This window comes from Copidosoma floridanum, unplaced genomic scaffold, assembly GCF_036245765.1.
Source record: "Copidosoma floridanum isolate Cflo_tuat_1 unplaced genomic scaffold, Cflo_Japanese_pri ptg000001l, whole genome shotgun sequence".
NCBI classification, from domain to species: Eukaryota; Metazoa; Arthropoda; class Insecta; order Hymenoptera; family Encyrtidae; genus Copidosoma; species Copidosoma floridanum.
Window position 1 is genome coordinate 24721082 of NW_028321878.1, and position 25495 is coordinate 24746576.

The following is a 25495-nucleotide window of genomic DNA, read 5'->3' on the forward strand; positions in this document are numbered from 1 at the left end:
TTTAGGACTATAACCTCAAAAATCTTGTGAGCACAAGTCTCATTGGTAATAGCGTCTTTCCCATGATTTATACGCAATTATTATACCCATAAAAATCACTTATTTAGATATAATTACTTTGCATATGAATTGAAAAATAACTGCCCCTTGTACGGAAATCCATCTTCATGATTTTTCCTACATTATATGTGGTATTGCGAGCCCCATCTCGATGGTATGCCAAAAAAAATATTGTTATTGCAAAATTGGTGACGAAAACAAGATATTTCGTGGATTTCTTTATGTATTCCATGCATTTAGCTACAATATAGGAAAATATGGGTCATTTTTAGACAACAAAATATTTTATGTTCTAGTTGATTGAAACGTCATTTACAGAGACTCGGTTTTAAAATTTTTTCAATAAAGAGCACTTTATGATTTTTCACTAAAGTAACAAAATAAATAAAATCATTAAAATATTTTGCTTTAGCTTCAGATGAAGAAAAGAGGCTGAAACAATGTTACAGGCACCTGTCTTATTCTGAAATTTCAATTGTTGAAATATTTAAACTGGACTCAGCTTTAAAAATTTTTTGGCACCATATTTCTACAGTCATCAATAAAAGAGATCATTTTATATGATTTGAAGAACAAATAATGTTATGTCTTTCAAGAAATTGTTTGAATACAAAATTTCCATGCAAAATCGAGAAAGAAATTCAAAATTTTTCATAAAGGAAAAAATTGGCCTATGACAAATCAAAGTGCAGTGTATATCTGCAAAGTGTTGAATTATCGAGTGGGACAGTAAGAGGTATAAAGGTTCTACAGCTCTAATGAGTACGATATAAATTTATATTATATAGTCAAAAAATTTATAATTATTTCAACAAAAATACAAAAGAAAACGATTCAGACTAAAAATTTTGTCTGCGTTTATGTTAGTTTTGTGAAAGATATCAGCTTTTATATGTTCATACAATGACCCATGTAAAATGCCGTTAGAAAATTGTAAGGAGTAAGTTGAAGTAAGTTAACGTATACTTTTAAAAGTAAAAAAGATTAATTATTGATTGATAAACAGTGTTAAGTAAAATAATAGGTGATATTTAGATAGTCAAGCTCTTTAAAGCAGAATCATTGCAAACATTGGGGAAGGTGGCCTGTAGTGGGTCTGTTAACGTTCAAACCCAGAAAGCTTAGTATTTGTATGATAATAATAATACTAACAATAATAATAATAACAATAATAATAATAATAATAATAATAAACTTTTCTCAATAGAGAATATATCGAACTTTGAAAACAATAAGCAATATTGCGTTATTGTATATTCATCTAGAGTTTATTATTAAAAATTAAAAACGTTTCACAAAAATCGCTTTGCCTTAGAGAGGGGCCTAAAGTGGGTAGACACTACAATTTAGGGAAATGTATGCTTCGATTGGTTATTTAAATGATAGTTTTAGCCTAATCTAGTCAGTCTTAAATAGCTTACAGCACTTGCTTATAAAAATATAGTGATACTTAGATCTAAGTGACTATTAAATCAGTAACTTGAAAATTTGGAAATAATAAAAAATATTTTAAAAAATTAAAGAGAGTGTTTTATTTGTGACATAAATTATACTACTTTTTTCTTCTATGTATTCATCATCCAACAAAATTAAAAAAAAAATTCATAAAAATCGATATCAGAGCTAATCAGATACCTGCTCAGTAACTTGCTGTACCCACTACCCTCTTTACCTGAGCACAGGTTTTTTATTTAAGTAATACTCACCTTAAAAGGTTCAAAACAAAAAGTCGATATTTTAAGCTAAATTTAAACTTTGACGAGCTCAAATTGACTAAAACTTATCAACGCTATAATAGATATATTAAATATAGACTGATCACAAAATATGTACCCCTAACGTTTTTATCAAATTAGTAATTTTTTGAAAGTTGCATGTAATCATGCCACTACGTTACAGTTTACTTAAGACTTAGCAAGACTCAGAAGTACTCAGGTAACTTCAATATGCACACACCTTGCCCTTTTGGGCTTCATGCGCCAGTACATGATCGCCTACCCGCATCGAGCCACCTTCCTCTACACAGCGTTATACGTAACACTTCATACATCAAAATCTCAGAGGGATATGATCCAAATAAGAAAGTTGTTATATAACAACGAGGGTTATCAAGAAAAGATCATCCCGAGAATTGCAGCTAACATTTGTCAGAAATATATAAGTAATCCATCACGTATTATTAGTAATCAAAATCTCGAGGATAAAAATCAAGATATGAGAACCCGAAACTTGACAGCTCAGAATTGTCAAGAATTAGTTAATAAGTTACCAAGAATCATTAATAATGCAAACAGCAGAGGTATCAAAGGTTATCAATAGAAGACTATCCCGAGCATAGCAGCTAACATTTGTCAAAAAGTTATAAATGACTCATAATGTATCATTGATTTTCAAAATCTCGTGGATAACAATCAAGATATGATAATCCTAAACTTAGCAGCTCAGAATTGTCAACAATCCGTTAATAATCAACCAAAGATCATTAATAATTTAAACAGTACAGGTAATGTATCTATTTTATTTGCTACTAAGAGGGCTTCAGCAAGTATCACCTAGACACGGCAAAATCAGCAATCGACCGAAAAAATTAATTAGCTTACAATTTTTTTGTACCATCTTGTTTGAAATGTGCTACTGTATGAGGAAGTAAAGTTTGCCAGGTGGAAATGTGGTCAGAAATTGTTCAAGCAAAATTTTTTAAACAAATTATAAAAATTAATTTTTTTGAGAAACAAAAAATGGCTCCTTATTCTTTGGCCTAGTCCAAACAAATAATGCATTGGGATGATTACACCCGTACCCCACAGTTTTCGAGTAAAAAATTCATAGAGTTTTGAAAAATGCTTTTCCTAAAATTTTTAGAGCTCCACGAAAGTGCTAAATAAAAAAAAAAACTAAATAAACACATTTTTATATGTTATGACACACGAACGTTACCTATCAACCTTTCTCTACGATCTTCAAAAAAGAAGATGTTGAAAAGTTAAGTGGCAAGATTGTTTCTTGCAATAAACGTTCAGGGCGTTTCAGAGCACACTCACATGTTAGTGTGTACCAATATATGTTTACTACACGTTAAGCCACAAAACGATACTCACACTGGAGGGCACTTTCACGCAGGAAGGCAGTCCTGTTGCAATGAGATCAGAGCTACCGCTTATAGTGACGAGTCATCTCCAGTCAGTAGAGAGGCTCCCCCAGTTCCCACTCAGTGTTGAAGCGCCGTTCGTGTCATAACATATATTCATATATTTTCATAAAAAGGTGTTTATTAAGCATTTTCGTGGAGCCCTGAAAATTTGAAGAAAAGCATTTTTGAAAACTTTATGAATTTTTTACTCAAAAACTGTTGGGTTAAGGTGTATACATCTTTACTTATTATTTGTTCGGGATGGGCCAAAGAATAAGGAACCATTTTTTGTTTCTCGAAAAAAGTATTTTTTATAATTTTAAAAAAAAAATTTTGCTTCAACAATTTCTGATTACATTTCCATCTGGCAAACTTTACTTCCTCATACAGTAGCACATTTTTATCATGATGGTGCAAAAATGGGGAGTGAATTAATTTTCTCGGTCGATTGCTGATTCTACCCCGTCTAACAAAAGTAAAGGATGTTCATCACAGATAGTGGGGAAAACTATAGAGAGGTGAGAGAGGAGCGTATATGTGGCAGCAGCAGCTACTATTTCGCTTAGTACAGTATACCTACATGTATATGGGGCATTCCACGTCAAGTAAAACGGTCAAAAAATAGTTTAGCTTAAAATCTATGGAAATCGATAGTCCTTTGTGAGAAATCATTACTCTAATTTTTTCAGAATTTCTTACTGACACCAAAGCCATCAGTGACGGTCACGAATTAAAAATATTTTCTTGAACCCAATTCGTTCTAATTGTTTTGCTAAGAAAAAAAAAAAAAAAAAAAACGGGCCACATCTTGTAGATTTTTTGACGAAGAATCGTTTAAAAATATTTTTAAAAAGGTGTGAGGTTGTGTAACCCTTCTTTTCTTAGTTTTTAAGTTTAAATAATTTTTTTGCAAAGTATGACACGATTTTTTTTTAATTTTTTTTTTTTTTCAACCTTCTAACAAATTCTACTTCCGTAATTTTTTCCGTAGTGGGTTTCAAACGGGAACAGGCGCTAGGTGGTGCTGAACATTATGGTCACCAAATTTGACGCTTTTTCGCTTGGGTTTCAATTTTGCAATTAGATAAAAAACTTATTGGTATTCATGAAGGCTGCCAATGATGAATGTGTAGTTAAGCTTTCGGAATTCAAAATGGCTGATCCAATATGGCGGACGATTTTTGAAAATATTCAAAAATAATTCTAAGAGAATTGTGTCGTATTTCTTGTTCAATTCTAAGTAAAAATTGTATCTTGTACTTTTTCGATTAAAAGCATGTATTCAGAGCAAAAAATTTATGAAAGTTTATTTATACGAATTCACGTCAGATTTCATATTTCGTCCATTCATCAATCCGTAAGAATAATTACAATATATTTTCATTTGTGCAATTAACTTTGTAGATCACCGATATCGACATTAGTGTTAGATTATCTGAAATCAACATGGCTTCGATATGGCCGCCGGTTCGTTGTTGTCATGAAATTTAAATGCTAATATTAGCCAGTCTATTCCTGCTGTGGTAGTCTCTGAAGCTTATACGATTCCAAGTGAGCTTCTATGTGCTGTCGTAGTCACGTTAGGCTGAGAGCCCACTTTGAAACTACCAGCCTATCGACTTATAACATAACCTCTTTGCAGGAATATTAATTGATCTGAACTTCTCATCTGGCCGTTGAATTCAACCTTACTTTTCAGTCATTTTTTTGTTCAAGAATGTGACCTTGACATTATATCATGGGCAGAGATGTTCAGAATACCCAACGTCTACTTGGCTCATCAGACCTGGGTCTGATTCATCCGACCCAACTTAACAGACTCATCAGTTTTGGGTCGGGTAGGTTTAGTAAGTCTGGTAGGATCAGCTATATGTGCAAGAGTGCCAAAGAACGGCGTTATGTAAAATAACGCGCTTAATACTTATAAAATACTTAGTCCCAAGGTAGTTAACCTGATGAGCTACTTAAATGAATCCCAAGCTATGTAACCTCATACGCTTAATAGATAACAAATAAAAAATTCCCAACTATTTAACGCAATAACCCACTAGACGTTAACCTGATAACTAGGGGAACAACAACTCATATAATGGACTCATTTACCAATTGCGCATAAATAAATCAACGCAAGAAAAATTAAATACACTTTACTTGCATTTGTTTATTTTCTCACATTTCGCCCCCAACGGATCACTGATCACTTTGAATTTCCAAATTCACCGAAGGGCACATATATATACTAACAATCACGGACTTTTTTACCGTTGAAAATCGTAGTAATAAATAAATAAATAACGAGCAAAAAAAGGAGTCCCAAGCAACTTCAGCCCAACGGACTTATATGACTTGTTGTCCCCTTGGTTAACAGGTTAACGTCTATTGAGTTATTTGGTTAAGTAGCTTGAGATTTGCTTATTCATTATCGATTAAGCGCATTAGGTTACATAGCTCGGGATTCATTTGATTAGCGCATTAGGTTAACCACCTTGGGATTAAATATTTTTTACGTATAAAGCGCGTTGGGTTACATAGCGCCCGTTTTTTTGCGCTCTTGTACATATACTTGATCCTACCAGACTTACTAAACCTACCCGACCCGAGACTGATGAGTCTGTTAAGTTGGGTCGGATGAATCAGACCCAGGTCTGATGAGCCTAGTAGACGTTGGGTATTCTGAACATCTCTGCCCATGATATAATGCCGAGGTCACATTCTTGAACAAAAAAATGACTGAAAAGTAAGGTTGAATTCAACGGCCAGATGAGAAGTTTAGATCAATTAATATTCCTGCAAAGAGGTTATGTTATAAGTCGATAGGCTGGTAGTTTCAAAGTGGGCTCTCAGCTTAACGTGGCTACAACAGCACATAGAAGCTCACTTGGAATCGTATAAGCTTCAGAGACTACCACAGCATGAATAGACTGGCTCAAATTTGCATTTAAATTCCATGACAACAATGAACTGGTGGCCATGTTGATTTCAGATAATCCAACACTAATGTCGATATCGGCGATCTACAAAGTTAATTGCATAAATGAAAACGTATTGTAATTATTCTTACGGATTGATGAATGGACGAAATATGAAATCTGACGTGAATTCGTACAATTAAACTTTCATGAATTTTTTGCTCTGAATACATGCTTTTAATCGAAAAAGTACAAGATACAATTTTTACTTAGAATTGAACAAAAAATACGATACGATTCTTTTTAGAATTATTTTTGAATATTTTCAAAAATCGTCCGCCATATTGGATCAGCCATTTTGAATTCCGAAAGTTTAACTACACACTCATCATTAGCAGCCTCCATGAATACTAATAAGTTTTTTATCTGATTGCAAAACTGAAACCCAAGTGAAAAAGCGTCAAATTTAGTGATCATAATTTTCAGCACCACCTAGCGCCTGTTTCCGTTTTAAGCCCACAACGCAAGAAATTACGTAAGTAGAATTTGTTATAAAGTTAAAAAAAAAAAAAAAAAAAAAAAAAAGAATTGTGTCATACTTTGCGAAAAAAATTATTTAAGCTTAACAACTAAAAAAAAAGGGTTACATAACCTTAAATCTTTTTAAAAATATTTTTAAACGAATTTACGTCAAAAAATCTACAAAATGTGACCTTTTTTTTTTTTTTTTCTTTGCAAAATAATTGGAAAGAATTGGGTCCAAGAAAATATTTTAAAATTGTGACCGTCACTGATGGTTTTGGTGTTGGTAAGAAATTCTGAAAAAATTAGAGTAATCATTTCTCACAAAGGACTATCAATTTCCATAGATTTTGGGCTAAACTATTTTTCGATCGTTTCACTTGGCGTAGAATGCCCCATATGTACCAAAATTTGTTGTTGTTTTGTAGCTAAATAGCTTGTCTATCTTTTAGAATATTTACTATTTGTTTTGTCGTCTTACCTTATGCAAAAAAAGTTGGACGAACTCTAAGGACCATTTTTATATGAAACCCATTTAAAATTTTTAATGCTTAAAATCTAGAAAACAGTAATGTATAATGGTCTCAAATTTTACATGTGACTTTCTCACATCCTAACGAGCATCCTGTTGAAATTTCAGAAAGATCCTACAAAGAACGCTACATGTGATAAACGTCCGGAATAGCTATTAATTAATTTACATGATAATAATATCTCTATTATTTTAGAAAGAAGTAGTCACAAAAATAATAGCTACATCATAGAAGAAGTAAACTAAGGTAAATATTTACGCACACTTACAAATTAGTTCTCTCGTACACATGACATGTTCCTTTTTCCTTTAATTTTGATTTGCAGATCATCTAAAAACTACTTCAGATGAGACTACCGTAACTAAATTTTGAACAATAATTATAAAAGTATTTTCTTACAAATTAAAAATGTAAACACCTAACTATAGGATCAACAGTATATTATTGCGTTATAATTATTTTTATTTTCAAATCATCGAAAATATAGGAATTGTAATCTCACATTAATGTAAGAAGACAACTGCAATCCATCTTAAAGGAACATATACCTACGTAAATCTTATAAATCTATTTAAATAAGCTTAGTCACTGATGGTGGTGATTTTGAAAGACAACTACATTGTAAGCGAATGATCAAATCAATCATAAAAATTTTAAAAGTATGCTTTTACCTTTGAACTTAAAAGGAACTAGCTTAGTATTTTTTAGTAGCGTACTTTTTACTATTGTGCATTATTATGTTACTTTGTACTTGAACCATTTGTTTTAGTTACTTGAATTGTATACTGAAAACGCTATTAAGAATTTTATTTTAAGAAGTTTCTGTTGTGATTTTTATTAATATTTTCTTTATTAAATATTCTATTTTAAATAAAAGTAACATTATAGTAAAACACGAAAAAAATTATTAAAATTTCTAAACAACACTGCCAAATTCGTATTTCTTATTCATTATTTAAGTACGGAATATAATAAATTTATAGGTCCCTTAAGAAAACAGGGGTTTAACGTTCTTGAACTAAAGTGTAAAGAGCTTCAGTATGAGATACTTAAATCAAAACGACAGATAGCCCAAAATGAAATAGATTATAGTGACGCAAAATTAGCTGTAATTTGTAAAGAAAATGATAAAGTACTCACTAAAAACTATTGAAAAAATTGCTGAGCCCAATAGATTTATGTGTATAGATTAAATTTGTGTTCTAACAATATTGACGTATTATAAGAATTTTTCCTAAAAATGAAGTAGTTTAAACTTTCTGTTGCAGAAGTTTAAATAAATATGTAAAATATATAAAATAATCTAATAATTGGTTGTTAGTTACTAGTTCATAAGCTACAAGGTTTATCTGTTTTCTATAGATAATTATAAAATACACTTTTACTATACAACGTTTTACAAGGTACATTATTTGTTTGTTAAATAATGATATTTAATTATGAAAAGTAGTTGCTCATATCTTTAGTAATTACTTAAGTAAGAACTTTACGCTTATGAAATTACTTGAGTAAATACTAATAGCTCAAAAAATTACTTTTTACTTGAGCAATTACTTATTGCTTCAGCAATTACTCAAGTAACTACCTATTGCTTAAGTACTAAGTAAATATTTGAGTAACAGTGATAGCATCAGCTATAGCGTGAATAACAATAATAGTTATTATAAGAATAATAGTAATTATTAATAAGCGCTACCATGGAATATTTTGATTGGTTTGCACAATGACCAGTTTTGCATGAAGACCGGGACTCGACGTTATGGAGGTATTGACTAATAGAAATCGTTTTGGGGTCCATGGGATAAAATTCAACTCATTACATCTTCAACAATTAATTTTGTAATGAAAATAGCATCAAAAATTCTGAAAAAAAATTGTAATAAAAATCATGGGCCTAGGCTCAGAAAATACTGAATTTTAATTTTATGAGAAATGATAAACAATTATTGCACATCTTCTTTTCTCTTTTTTTAGTTTAATTTGTTTCTTTTTCTTTACTATTGCAACATACAATCACTTTTCATATTATGTAAGAAATGTTAAGAAAATGTCATAAAAGGGCAGACTATTGTCTAATGCACGCCAGGATTGTGCACATTTTTGTTGTGTCAAACTCATTGTAGTAAAGTCATTTAGTATTGTATAAAAAGCAATTTTTATTCTCTATAGATATAAAACAAAGTTGTCTTGTAGAAAGCTTGGCATGCAGTACCCTCTATAAACTTGTACTTACAGTAAGGTTAATGACCCAATACTCGACCTAATACAAGGTTGATTGACTATTGGTGTCTAGTCAAGTATTAGGTCCTTTACCTTACGCATGAGTATACCTGCACAACAAGTACCACGTAAGTAAAAATAAATCAATGTTTGAAAATCGTGAGGCATATGTATCAACAGATACCTATATGTTTTTTTCTCAAATCTTATAGGTCCTTATAAATGAAAATTCTCTAACCTAGTATGCATAGATTGTTGTTTACGAGGAAAATAAAATAAATTATGTTTGTTTTCTATTTCATCTCAGACAAAAAATGCTTATGGGAATTACTCAATGCCCTAAAAGTGTCAAAAATTTATCTCCAGAAAAAAGTCGAATATTTTAGAAATATCTTTGGCCTAAATACTTTTTATGAAAGTAATTTATAATATGAAAAATTTAGAGAGACTGTTAAAAGTATTTGTATAAAATTTTATAACAAAGTGTTGGAAGCAACTTAAGAAAAGTTTTGAAAACAGATCAACAAATAAATTTTTTCTTTAAGAATAATTTTCTAAAAAAAGTGCATTAAAATTGATGTAACTTTTGTTATACATTTTGTTATGAATACATTTTGTTAAATAAAAAAAGGTAAGCTCGAATATTTAGAAGAATTTATTAAAAAATATAGATGAAAAATTGTAAGTTAACTTAAAATTAGTGTATAGTTTTCAAAAATTCGTACGAGCTTTTAAGACAGTGCTTCATTTTCTATGAAATCGAAAGAAAACGAATTCAATTCAATAAAAAATGTTGAGTACAATTTTTCAACATTCTTTTAAACATTAATACTAAATCTTAAATTTCATAACTTTACTTCCATAAGATAAATTCAATGCAACAGTTGTAAATTTTTCAGCTCAACAGTCAGTTTTATACTTAAAAAAAGCGATAAGAAATAACCGTTAACTACATCCCTTACTTAATGCGAAAGAATATTAGTTTGTTAAAGAAAAATAATTTTTGTTGCTTATTAACGTAATTGTTGACATCAGTGTGTATAATCTTTGTAGTGCATCATAAGTCTTAAGAAGTGTAGCCAAGCACTTCTTACGTAATTTTTAAGTGCGTAAACATTGCGTAAGAAGTGCATGAGTCTACTCCTCAAAACTTAAAATGTGCTTCTTGGAAAGGTTTATGAGGAGTAGCCTTACCTTCTTTAAAATTGTACAATAGATTCTAAGAAGATTATATAAAATTGTTTCATAATAAGTAAATATGAAATATACAATCTACTTTTGACTTATTAAGAGCTGATTATGTTCTTGAAAAAGTAACTTACTATGATGATTAGAAGTAGATAGTGGAAAAACTATTTTTTACCCTTTTTGTACTCAGTTAGTAGTAAACTTAATAGGTACGTGGGTGAGGGCTTACACTATATTTATATGATAAGCTTAAAGCTCAAAAAAAAAGAACAGTAGATAACCTAAGAAGTAAGCCTTGACAAAAATTAAGGAGGAAAAAAAATGGTAATAAAACAAAACATGTAGCCAATAGAAGTTGAAACAAAGAATGCGTGGAAATTTAGAGAAAGCCTTAAAGAAGAGAAGAAGAAAAAAAAATATTTGAGGTCGCGTATTAAAATTTATACGCAACTAGAAGAAAAGAACGAAGTCAACAAGAAAGTATTGATCCTACCCTATAGAACACCATAGCTTTAGTAACGCTCATCAGCTGGCCTAAGTTCACCCATTTTTCTTCTCCTTGCCTACCCCACATTCTTCTTGTAATTTAAAGTATTTCTTTACCTCTCTCTCTCTCTCTCTCTCTCTCTCTCTCTTTCTTTCTTCTTTTCTAGCTTTCTTGTTCTCATTTTTCTCGTTTTCACGTATTCTCGGGTTCAATCGTTTGATTTTTCGTTTGCCTTTGTATATAATGCTGGACCTGAGTATTAGAGTCCTTTCTGATTTCCATCTAATCTCCAAGCCACCCTCTTAATCTTCTTTCCATCAAGCAGCACACAAATGATGATGCTAAATGTAATACACAGTCAAGAAAGTGTTGAAGTACTTTTTAAAGCTCTAGGTATTCTTCTGAAAAGTACTTAAAATGTTCATTCAAGCGTTTAAACTGTTGTGAAATCAACTTTTTGATGTCAATCATATATTCATAATCAACAAAAAAATTCTATATTTCTGTCAAATAGTAAGTTGTAAATTCAAAAAAGAATTTCATTTTATTTTTTAATCATGGATATTAATATTTTTTGTCATAATTTGCATAAGCTGGATCTTATAGCTCCAAAATTATTCTGACGTTTACAACAATTGTCTCGTCAAAGTTATTCTTATAATGGTTCTATGTGTGCCAAGCTATTCTAAATAGGAGACGTAAAAATTTTATTTTATTCATAGTTTGGTGAATTTCTTGAGTTGTCCCAAAAAATCGAAATTTTTACTAACATGGTAATGTTAAAAATTTCATAGATGTAACTATTTTTGAAAGAAATCGTAAACTTTTGTGATATTTTCTAACCATTACTATTAATTTTATTAGGTACTAATGTGACTTCTCTACTAGAGCTGTTAACTTAAACTTTACCTAGTACGAGCCGTTGGAATCCAAATTTATGATTTTTTTGCTTGTTGAAAGTATTGTGGTCCAAGTCTTCACAAAAATGAAAAAAAATACAGTTATGTCATGTAAAAAGTAGTTTTTCCATTATGTTCAAGATTATGCAAAAAAAAAAGATTCAACAAAATTTTTATTTGGTAACAAAAAGTACAAAGTTGCATGAAAATGTTCCCTTTTCTTGTGATACTCAATTTCAAGAAAATAAAAAACTGTTATTTTTTAGTATCAGCTAATAAATGAACTACATTTTTTACTCATCATTTTTGAAAATTTGTTGCTTATATTTAACTACTCTATTGTGTTTATAACATTTACGCGATTTTATAAGCTGTATGAATTTTTAAATTTGTCAGATTCACACTAGGAAACGGTAATAAATAAGATGTTGTTATAGTGTGAACAAAATATTTCCTTATTCGTTATACATTCTGAATAAATATACAGTTCAAGTTCTCTAATGTCCAGTACAAGTTTCCCCAATTATTTAAACTGCTCGTTAATTTCATATTGGATTAGCAGCATCTCTCTTATTTATGAACTGAGAGTTTTGTATTGCTATTGAATTGTCATGCTTTCTTAGCATTTGCAAGCATTAATTTTGTTTGCAGAATTTTAGTACTTCTTATAATTAAAGTTCTTTATCTTGTTTCAATAAATTTCATTTATCAGATTCTACAATACTTTGTCAAAATAATTTAAAAAAAATTTCATTCACGTTTTCTGTAGAACATTTAACTTTCTTTTTTGAAAGTTTTTTTTGTATCAACAGTACACAGTGGATTTCTCATACTCATTTTTCTATTATAAAAACTGTCAATGATCTCCAGTAATAAACAATCTAGATAGAATCAACAAAGCTGTTTTTTTATTTTCTTGCTTCAGAATGCTTTGTCCCTGTTTATTTTAATCTATTTCATACTAAATAGAGTAATATATATCTATATACATATGTATATATATACACACACAATGCTGTTTATCTGTTAAAGAAAGTAAGCCTGGAACTTGGTAGTAATAATTATGATTCTTATAATTTTTGAGATATCGGACTTTGTAAAAGAACTACTTACAGACGTTGTCGACAGATTGAATAGCATCTTCATACTATCGGTAGTCATGATTTTATAAATTAGATTATGCATGTCCAAACTGCTTGGAAACCTTGTTAAGTGACATTAGCTTCTATAACGGTTGACGAAAAATAACGGTTCAATAGCACTTATTCTTAAAAGCGAATCATAGCTTCTACCATATGATCTCTTCAACCAAATTTCATCTGTACACACTTGTGTATACAGAATTTCATCTTTTGTAACGTGATTTTGCTCTGTTGCGAGTCTTCTTTCATTATCTTTCGCTTTTTCCAAACATTTTAATGTATGATGCTCTACTTGACTTAAAGTAGCATATTGGTATTGGACTAAGATCTTAATGTAACTCGTGCAATGAACGCTTAGGCAAAAAAAATTTGTTTGAGGTGACAATACCTGATACTATCAACTATCATAAAAAATACTAATGACTCATGAATATTTATCAGATGATCGTATAAGGGCTTGGACCGAATAAATAATTTATTTTTATATACTTTGCATTTAAAAAACAATTTTTTACAAGAGTACATATCGTTGAGTTTAATTTTTTTTAAAAATTCAGTTTTTATAAGAACAATTTTCAGTTCTTGGGTGGTTAGTATAGGCGGTCATCATTTCTGGTAAGAAAAAACTTACATCGATAATATCCCGATATAACTCATCACCTGATGGGTTTCAATTACTTTTATTTATTAAATATTTAATGTTCTCAATATTTTGATTCAACGGCTTAGTGTTTGACCTGATAATTTTGATGTCCATTTTGTGGCACTCACTTTGATGATTTAAACCATTGTACTACATTCTTTTCTTACACAGTTTTTAAACGTATAAATATCATCATTGCTATTTTTATCAAAGTAAGCTAAATAATCATCACATATTTTTTCTTTTATTATCCATTCTTCCTTATATTAGTCTTCAGTGAAGGGATTGTCATCGGTACTCAGGGACGGATTTAGAGAGGTAACCGCCCTAGGCTACAAATTTTTAGCGCCCCCTTTTTTGTCTTCTGAAAAAAAACTTATAAATTCAAACAGCTGTTTAGGTAATATTAAACATAATTTCCAGGGCTACTTTATTCAAGTTAAATAAAATTAAGGTCTCTTTTAAGGTAGTAGTTCAGTAAAACGACTAGACGATAAATTTTTCTAAAATTTTGCGTGTGGCTTAAGTTTGATATAGTTCATCACGAGTCTAAATTTGGAAATGCCTAGCCGTGTAGTTTTGGAGATATTAAAGTCTTACTGTTGATCTTTTAACTCGTGAGAGATAGGAAAGCGCCTGGTTTGGGGTAGGATCCTAAATGAAATCATTCATAACTCCTAAATGAAACGACCAATCCTTTCAAAAAAACGATATGTTGTAATTAATATTATAAATAAACTGAATACCAAGTCTCAAGAAGCCTAGCCGTACAGTTTTTGTATTTCAGCTTTCCAAAGTTAAAAACTATCGTGTAGTTGCGTGAGAGAGACAATGACGTCTGTACAGTAAAGACTGCATAACCCATGCATACTCTATAGTGCAGTATGCCACACGATATACCGAACTGAACTACTACCTTAAGTACTATAATGCAGCCATGCGATATCTTACATAGTTTATTCAAATTATTTACAGAAAAGGTTCAAGAAGTCAATACAATAAGTAAAAAGTCAGTCTTGACTGTAATATAAATTACAAAGATTGTTTTTTAATTCAAATTTGAGTAACGTTTTTCATTTGAATTTTAACATTATTTTAAAAATTATTCAGTGATACATTATAAATAGTAAGAATACACGTATTTTTATTACATAAAGTTATTTAAAAAAATGACATTCGTTTCTTATTAAGATAGAAATTGTGAACCCGCCTGATTCATATTTATTTAAACTTTCACAACATTACTCGTCTAGCTTTTTTTTTGGCAAATGACTGTATCACATTCTCGTAGTCCAGAGATCTTAGTAATTGTGATTCTATGCTAAGTACAGCGAGAGCATTTAGTCTGACCTCTGTCATTAAAGATCTTAAATAATTTTTGACACGACGCAACCAAGAAAAACTGCGTTCTCCCGTGCAGTTTGTCGAAGGAACACAAACACTCATGCGAAGAGCGACATCGACGTTTGGGTATATACTCTGCAAATCTTCGTTGCGAATCAACTTCAATAATTGCGTTGTTGTCTGTAATTTTTCAGAACTCAAAGAGCAGTGAGCACCGAAATGTACACATTCATCGGAAAATGTTTCTTCGAGATCATCAGGAAATATCTTTTGTAATTCGTTCGCTTTTTGACGAATATCAACTGAATGCAAGTTTGACAAGTTAGTGAGGAATGAAAATTTATCATGAAATCGCTGGTATGCATCGCGTCGCTTTTTAAACTCACTCAGAAGATTATCAATGATAACTAGAAAAGTATTGATTCGTAAGTCTTCTCGTCCGGTTAATTTAACTTCTTCTCTTACAGATTCATCGGCTTTTCTCTTTCTCTTTTTCTCTCGTCTTGTATCTTTTTCATACTCTAGGACATCTGAAATGCCTAGAGCCCCCTCTTCAAAGTAATCAAAATCATCTCGAGTTTTTGTAATCAGATTAATTAATGAATCATATTGTTGAATAACTGAAAATACATCAATTTCTACACTCTGCAGTTTTTTATTCACGGCATTAATTCTGCTCAGTAAGAACCCCCACAAAACTATCATGAACGCAGTTTCCAATCGCTCTAGTTTAAGCCGAATGCCTTTTGTTTCACATCTCGTATCCGATTTAAATAGTGTATTTTCTTTAATTAATTGTAAAGCATACAAAACATCATCTAAATTTTCGTACAAACTTTTACAAGCATCTGCACGCGCAGACCATCGAGTTTCTGATAAACTTTTTAGAGTGACGGCTTGTCCTTTGTCTCCCTTCAATTGACGAGATAGTTCGATTTCATCTTGGAAAATTTTCCATCGCTGAGTTGAACAACTAAAAAATGTGTATATTTTTCCCAACAAGCTAAAAAAATTACATGCTTCTTGACAGCAACTTGCAGCAGATTCACCAATCAAATTGAGCGAATGCGTTGCACACGGAATGTATTCAGCTTGTAGGGAAAGTCTCTTAATTTGTGCTTGCAGCCCGTTGTAAATGCCACTCATATTTGAGGCTTTATTGTAAGACTGCCCACGGCAATTCTTAATGTCAATCCCAAATTTTTCCAATGATTCAATAACAGCGTCAGAAATTTTCTTTGCGGTATGACCTACATTAGGAATAAATTCGAGAAAGTGCTCAACAGGCGAGCCGTCATCTTGTACATAACGAATAATTATTGTTAATTGATCGACATGAGATAAATCAGGCGTAGAATCTACAATAATTGAAAAATATTTTGCTGCCTGTATTTCTTCAACGATAACGTTTGTCATTTTTTTTGCCATTAATTGTATGAATTCTTCGCAAATCGTAGACGAGAGGTAACTTGTATGACCACTGCCTGGATTGCCACATCTCGAAATATGATCAGCTAAAAATGGGTCAAATTCTGCTATAAGTTCTAAGGACATTAGGTAATTGCCATTATGCACCGATCCGAATTTTTCATTGTCTCCTCTAAAAGGAAGACCCCTTGACGCAAGTGCTTTAATAGTAGCTACTACACGTTTTAATACGTTCTTCCAGTAAGAAATTTCTTCATCGAGTTGAGCTGTAAGTTTTTTATCGATGCGACCACAAATACTTCCTCTTTTCTTCAAACTCAAAGCACATAATTTATGTTCCGACGAATTTTCATGTGATACAACACGACTGGAAGCATTTTTCCAGTCATTAAATCCTTCTTTACAAGCAAATTGAGATTTACCATTAAATGCGCGACATGGTGCGCAGTACACTCGTCCTGTACTTTGAGAATATACTAGCCAGTTACAAAATCTTTTTTCACCATTTACATGGACGTGCTCGAACAAAGATTTGGATAAATAACGGACTGTATTATCTTCATACGTTCTCTTACTCAGAGGAAAATCCGTTGTTCACGAGGGAAGGGGTTTTATGCTGCTCCCAATCCAGTTCAGTCGTGTAGAGGTGGAAGTGGTTTACGGCGGAAAATAAATGTAACGCAAATGTGCAATAAAAATATATACAATATATTTACAGTGCTTAAATTATGAAAATGTGCTCAAGTGAAGGCAAGCGGAGAGAAGCTTTCTCTGCCGCCGCGGCGTGCTAACTAACTTACTATGCTCGCAGAGCAATATTTATAGAGACAAAAGTTAAAGTAGAAACTTCTAGTACATTGATAAATAAAGGTACAAGAGTAAAGGTAAAACGGTCTCTTGGGCATTGCAAATGTACACGATGATAAAGGCGTATAATCGGAAAATTACTTCAACTTTAATATAAGGATAACGAACGTGACGCAATTTAAATTTAGAAAAGGTTTGTCGGCAAATATTCAGGTACAAAACTGAACATACCGCCCGCCATACTACGGTTCGGGGTAAACGGAGTATCAACAATTAGCACTGCACTTATGTAAAACAAACTTAGAGTCTGTATTTTGAAATGTCAATAATGTAATGGACCGGAAAGCGTCCAGCCGAATATGGTGCGCTGGGCCATGGGTGTCCCAGGTAGTTCGATCCGTAAGCCCTCTTGAAGAACTCGTGGAAGCACATCAGCTCCTAGCAGCAACTCGATTTCCATCAGATCGGCTCGAAAGTCGTCTGCAAGCTCCAAACCCTGTAGATACTTCCAGTCGCCTTGAAGCTTGAAGTTTCCTGACCTGTAGCTGGATATGAGCGAGAGCACTAGAGCTTCGCACGTGAGCTTCCCGTCGCTAACCATGGAGGCGTTTTTCCATGAACTTGCGGAGTCTTGACGCAACCGATGCCAATGACCTTCATGCTGGCCTCTTCATATTCCTGGCGAAGTTAACTTAGCAGGCTCTTTGCAACAAAGGATCGCTGAGAGCAGTTGTCAAGCATGGCACGAGCGATGAGTGTGCGTCCGTCCGGGCCTTGAATTCGGACGAGCGCAGTAGGCAACAGCGTAGTGTTTGGAGAGTCTGGCGATGCCATCCAATGACAGGATATGCGACTCCCTTTTGTGAGTGTAGCAGGCCATGCAGAAGATGCAAGATGCACTGTAGTGGCAGAATTCTCGTGCAGCAGCGTATGGTGATGCCCGTTGCAAGTTAGGCATCGTTTGCTTGATTTGCAGCTTGCGAGTTTGTGAGCACCAAGGCAATTATAGCACATGTTCTTGGCCTCCACAAACTGTTTGCGTTCATGTGGCGATTTTGCTTTGAAATCGGCACAGCGTAGTATGAAATGCTCACCTTGGCAAAAGCGGCATTTCTCCGTAAAGGCGGCATATGTGTGCGAAGTAGAAGACGCCGTCTTGTCCTTCTTCCGTGTTGCCTTCTCTGTAGAAGACGCGACGATCTCGAGCATCGAGATGCGTTGTTCAATGAAACGCACGAGCGTTTCAAGTGCAGGAGGCTCGTGAGTACTGCTGAGCGATGACTTCCATTCTCGGAAAGTTCGAGCGTCGAGTTTCCGAGCTGTAACAGCGACCACCAAGTCATTCCACTGGTCCGTTGGATGCTTAAGCTGTTTAAGTGCAGCCAAGGCATTTACAGTGCCACTGAGCAATGCCTTGAGTTCGAGCGGCGATTCGTTGCTTACAGCCGGCGTGGCTAGCAAATCGCGAGTTAGCGCGGCAACCAAGCGCCGCTTGTTTGCATAATGATCCTCCAACCTTTTCCATGCAGCCTCGAAGTTGACGTCGATTACCTGGATCGTCCTTAACAATTCAGCCGTCTCGCCTTGCACATGCGTCTTGAGGTGCTGAAGCTTCTCGACGTTTGAAAGTCGAGAATCGTTGACTATGATCGCAGAAAACAGATCCTTAAACTCGAGCCAGTCGTTGAAATGTCCGGAAAATGTGGGCACAGCAATGGACGGCAGGTTGCGAGAGTTAGCTGGTGGAACAGGAGCTGGGTCTGATGCGGGCGATGCAGGAAGTTTTCCGAGCTGTTCAGCCAAATTAGCTGCCGAATCGAGGTAAGCTTCTTCGGCGATTTCGTAGCTGTTTTCATTGAAATAGCCGATGTCCTTAGTATCGTCTGGAGCAATGTTGAGAATCCTGAGATGAGTGTCCTTGAAGTCATCCCAGTTTATTCGTAGTTGCTGTATACGGCTCTCGATGATTGCACGAGTGAACTTATCCTTGCCGCGCTTCTTGAGGTTTTCGTAAGCATTGCTGATGCTTTTGTACAACTCCTGTTGACGCTTAAGTAAAATTTTGAGTTCCTTGACGTCTGCCATGAAGCAGTCGATGTCGCGATGAAGCGCTTGATAATAGGGCTGAGTGTTGGCAGCTAACGACCGCCCGCCTTGGCAAATTCAAGCACGGAGAGCATGCACACACTCTGATTCCTTGAATGACTCACTACTGCAGCTTCGCGAGAGCGCGTTCACCTACACGGCATCAAATGGTCAAGGCAAAATTCAAGGCTTTACTGAGCACTAGCACATATCCACTCCTGCACTGACCGTCGGTCCCTGGAACCACGCTCTGCTACCAAAAATGTTCACGAGGGAAGGGGTTTTATGCTGCTTCCAATCCAGTTCAGTCGTGTAGAGGTGGAAGTGGTTTACGGCGGAAAATAAATGTAACGCAAATGTGCAATAAAAATATATACAATATATTTACAGTGCTTAAATTATGAAAATGTGCTCAAGTGAAGGCAAGCGAAGAGAAGCTTTCTCTGCCGCCGCGGCGCGCTAACTAACTTACTATGCTCGCAGAGCAATATTTATAGAGACAAAAGTTAAAGTAGAAACTTCTAGTACATTGATAAATAAAGGTACACGAGTAAAGGTAAAACGGTCTCTTGAGCATTGCAAATGTACAAGATGATAAAGGCGTATGATCGGAAAATTACTTCAACTTTAATATAAGGATAACGAACGTGACGCAATTTAAATTTAGAAAAGTTTTGTCAGCAAATATTCAGGTACAAAACTGAACATCCGTACTAATATTTTGTTCAATGCCATGAATAGCTAAATGATCTCGTAGGTGATTGTTAATTATCCATACAGCGGGATCAGTGATCATGACGAATTGATCCTCTTGCACCTCTAAGAATGCTAAATAGTTTAATTTATTAGTTAACAACTTTTAATTCAACTTTGAAAATTTTCATTTGCATTAAAATATTTAAAAACTAAGTTTTAACTTTGAGTCATACAGTAGTATTTAAAATCATTTTAATAATTTGTATTTGAATTACCACAAAAATTAAAAATATGTATAATTTTCTAGAAAACTGTAGAAAATATATTTTAAACTTTTACTCATGAAATAATACAACAATATTGAATACTTCTTTTATTAGAAAAAAATGAAAAAAAATTTTATAACATGAACAACTATCGATTGGATCAGCTATATTTTTAATTATTTGATTATAACGATGAATAGTAGCTCACGTTGCTTCGGTGGATCTGGAAGGATGGGTAAAGTATCTGCACGTGAACTCGAAGAAGATTCAGACATTAAATTTTCTGTAGGATTAGCAGGAGTAGTCATCTCAGCAATTGAAATGGATCTTTCCAGATAACTCGTGTTATCATTTTTATTTTCTTGTGGTGTAGTAACAACGAACGAATCGAGTTTACGTATTTTTTTTAAGATTTCGTTGTTTCTTTCCAAAGATTCTTTCAAACGCTTTCTATTTTGTGACCCACTTGCTTTTTTCTGCACACTCATTTTGGTATTTATGATATATAAATTGTAACACCGTAAAAAATATCGTCTCACTGCCGGCACTGCTGCACACGTAAGTTGCTTACAGAGACGTTGACGCTTTCTCACAATTTTCTTTACAACAAAATTGAAACGAGTGTACGAGCGTGTTGATCAGAGCAACCTGAGCAGCGAGATGTCTATACTGACTTTGCGAAACAAATGATAAACACGCGCACGCTTGATTCTACTAGGTAAGGCTATATGTTAATTTACATACTCCGTCAGCTTGTGGGTAAGCACTGACAGCCCGCGTGCGTTCAATATATATATGTATATATAAACGTTTTAGGTTCGTTCGGGAGATAAGAATGGTCTGGCTGGTCAAGATCGTTCGCTCAGTTCCTTATGCGCACGTTCCAATTTCGGAATTTCGGCGCCCTCAAAAAATTTTGCGCCCTAGGCAGTAGCCTACGTTGCCTATAGGTAAATCCGGCCCTGCGTCGGTACTGTTTACGTCAGTTTCTGTTATGTTTTGAAAATGTAAATAAGCAAGGGATGCTGTTGATACTCAACTACTATAGATATTGGTAAGTTTTCGTAAGAATTTACAATTTTTAAGGTAATCATTTATTTCTAGGATTCTACTACAATTTTCCGAATAATCATTTGCTGGGTCAATGTTAATTAAAACAATGATGATGTTGACACTTGACTCATACATACATTAATTGATTTTTGCACATTGTTATGGTTTTCAATATAACTGTTTACTTTTTGCACTGTACTATGATTTTCAAAAAAAACATTTGCTGTGTCAACACTTGGTACATAATCTACTGTATGCATGAACTCAAGAAAACCCAAATTTGGATGATCCTTGTTTGTATCCTCATAACAATCCGTTAGAAAAATTATAGGCAAAATACTGGAATGAGAATTCGCTAGAATATCGTTACCTTCCAAAGAATTGTTGTATTCCTGCTCATTTTTATCCAAAGTATTACGTTTTGAGTGCCTGAGAAACAAATTTTTTGAAGTAATAAGTAGTTGTATTATAAATAGTTTTCAGACTAGTAAAAGGTAAATTTATAAATTTTAGAAAAAAAATTATGTCAAACATGTACTGTGTAACGTACGATAGTATAGGCGAGACTCTACGCTTCTTCTCCTCAAATCTCGTAACGAGAGGCCCTAGGGCCAAGGGAAGGGAAGTGCGAGAAAGGAGAGAGTCTATCAGGAGAGTACACGACTAGCCTTCGAGGGAAATACACGCGCTACTTTGCCTATAATCATGGTTGAATAAAGGTCTTCGAAATAACAAGTGTTGGTTATTCTCACAGTGCACCTCCTTACCAATATCTTCCCTACGTAACAATTGGTAATTCAGTGTAGAATCTAAGCTACACTGTAAAAAATGCTGTAGTAAAATCACTAGTGGATAGTAACTTTTTTTACTATCCGGAGCACAGTGATTATGATATCTGATAGCGAAAACTATGTCTTGAGCATCGTAATTTCACTAGCAATGTCTTGATATTACGATCCGCTATTAAAATTAATATGCTCAGCATAGGTAACAGTGAGACCTATGAACAGCATATCAATTTTACTAGCTGCATGATAAATACAATCGGCTATTAAAATTACAAGACGATGGAGATTCTACGTTCCGATAGTGAAAATACGTTTGAAATCCCTCGGAAAAATACGAGATAATAGTAATATTGCGCTCCAATGGTAAAAGTACATTGATCCAAATTACACGAGATAGTAAAAGTAATATCTAGTATTAAAGTTTCATGCAGCTATTACTCTTGATGGGGGTAAGGGAATCTCGTATTGACTACATTAATGTACATGTATATTTCTACCTAATTTATGGTTCGTGCTTCGCGCTCTCGCACTATAGTCAATGATTGTGATGAGGATTAAAAGTTAATTTATCATCAGTGCTCTTAAAAATTTGTAATCAGTAAGGATAAGGTATATTGTTTATATAGCGAAAGCATTTTGGAAAGTAAACACTTTTCAGGTTATGTATCATTTCGTGACATCGTGGGTATACACCTTAGTAGACCAATAGCTAAATGTTTCGGATCTCTAAAAATCATTACGTTTCTCAATTGTGTGTGAAGATGTGTCTGTAATGTGAAGAAATAAGAACATAACCCTTTTAGTGAAAATGGAACTATGAACAGTACGACAGTGCTTCTCATATCCAAGATATGACTTTTACGCTTGGGATAGAAAAATTACTACACGATCGCAAAAAATTTCTGAAGATTTCGGGTTCGCTGAAAATTACAATCTTGACATTTAATTTTACTATCTGGCAAAATCATTTTACGAACCGATAGTAAAATCTCTATGCTGAGCATAGTGATTTTACTACAGCACTTTTTACAGTGTACAAGTTTTCAATAAACACTTCGCTTAACATTTTTATTTTTATTTTTAGGGATGCTTACGATAAATAATTAAATCTTATGGAGAGAACTGAATGAATTTTGTGAAAGATATTATTGCGTTGATTAAAATTAATTTAGTAAGTTATTTAATTTAGTAATTAGGAATTCTATAATAAAGTCAACTGGAAGTGTCTCGAAAAATTACAAAATTTTATCTTTCTTCATTTTCTTAGTATCTGACTAAGTACAAATTTTTATTTATTTAACAGAAAATTATTCTATACTGAGTAGCACTAACTATACATTAACGTTTCATCTGTACTTACTCCTTAAAGTTTAATCAACATAAAAGGGCTTTTTACTGAGGAGTGTTAGTGCTAGCCTGCATGAAATGCTGGTCACATATATAATAATATAGACTTAAGGCTAGGTACCAAAGTTAATACATTTTTATGCCTATGCTGTACCTCAGCTAAAGTCTATATATTTTTTACTAAAGAATCCGATTTTTTATGGTACCAGACGACATTGTTTTTGTATCAATTGTTATCAACTATTTAAGTATGAAAAAATAAGTTTTTTCAAAATAACTTGAGAAGTATTAGTTTTGCAGAAAATATTATCTAACAAAAGTTGTGTATTTTTTTATTCTGCACAATGTTCGTCTAGTTTATGCTTAGAAAAACTAAAGCTTTCCAAGGAAATCGGAAAGTTTGCTTGTGAATTTCAGTTGTACCATTGATTGTAAGAATAATTAAATTTCTAAATTTTGTTGGTAAAATTGCCGATCTCTTACACTTCTTTGTGTAGGTAATTAAAGAAAGCTCATTTTCCGAAAAACTTGCAAAAATTATGGCCGCATATTAATTTTGGCCATCAATCCTTTCGGTAGTAATTATAAACCAATATCACACATACAATAGCAAAATTACTACAAAACAATTTATTTTTCAATTGAGTATAATATAAATATTCGTTTTACAAAATTTAAAAAAGTATGTGTTCCATGCATGCTTTCTCATGTGTACTTTCAAATGTATCGAAAATTCAAATTGGATATTTGGCCGGAATTTCGCAAGTTCTTCGAAAAATGGGTTTTCTTTAATTAACTACACAGACAAGTTCAAACTATCTGCAATTTTTACCTACAAAATTTAGAAATACAATAACTTTTTCTACGACTAATGGTAAAATTTGACTTTATGAGCGAATTTTTCTGGTTTCCTCCGAAAATATTACTTTTCCTAATAATAAATTGGAAGGATATTGTGTAGAATTAGAGAATGTACAACTTTTGTCTGAGAATAATTTCTGTAAAACTATGTAGTATTTCTCATATTTTTTATTAGAAATACTACATTTTCTTACAGCCATTTTGACGAGTGGTGAGTATAATGGCTCTGTATTAATATGTGGCAAGTATAATGGCTCTGTATTAAATTATAATAATAATTCGGTTTCTAAGAAATATCTACTTCAACGAAAATACAAACGAATCTACAAGGCACAGCAAAAAAAGTTCTTGCCGAAGTGGTTTGGTACCCTGATTTAATAATAGGTATTATAAATACGAAATGATGGAATCTTGTACCTATTTTTTTAAAGGAGTCAAAGCAAAAGCTGAAGCAGAAAGACTGATGGAATGTATTATGTAGTCTTTTAAAGAGTATGATTTCCCGTTTGCAAAAAAAAGTTGCTTTTTGTACGGACGGGTATAGCATAATAACAGGAGTGGTCTGTGGCCTCAAGACAAGATCTCAAAATCTTGTACCTGATGTTTTGAGTATGAAGTGCGCTGCTCATATAACGCATTTAGTAACTCAGCAATTAGCTAAACAGCTTTCAAAAGATGCTATGCAGTTGCGTACGATATATATTGATTTCATATAAACAACTTACAAAGATACAGTTTTAATTGTACTATATCAAAATTATGTTAACATTACCAGTGCTTAAAACATTATTATACTGAAACAATCCGAGTACTAACTGATCGTTGACTTGGAGCTTGGAGAAAAAGTTTGCGAAGAAACACTAAAATATTACTGCGATCTTAAATTTTTTTACGTCCGTACCTACAACTTCATAATTGCCGTTTCTATGAAGATGAAAAAAAAGGTTTAATTATTTTCAAGATCTTTAAAACGATAAAATACGTTATCAGAGGAATTTGACGAAAAAAAACTTTAAGGTTTGACTTACTCTTAGGGACTGTTAAAAAAAGTTTTAGTGGTTGATACACCGATAAAAAAAGTAAGAAC

General features: G+C 33.0%; 1 protein-coding gene across 1 annotated transcript; it reads right to left on the bottom strand.

Annotated features, from left to right (window-relative positions):
• Positions 1-6030: 6030 nt before the first annotated feature.
• LOC149376107 (uncharacterized) lies at positions 6031-17972 on the bottom strand. Its single transcript, XM_089593436.1, has 5 exons — positions 17911-17972; positions 16094-16872; positions 15464-15697; positions 14979-15379; positions 6031-6204 (listed from the first exon to the last, which is right to left on the bottom strand). The coding sequence occupies exons 1-5, from the start codon at positions 17970-17972 to the stop codon at positions 6031-6033; spliced, it is 1650 nt and encodes a 549-aa protein (XP_089449562.1).
• Between the last annotated feature and the right edge of the window lie 7523 nt (positions 17973-25495).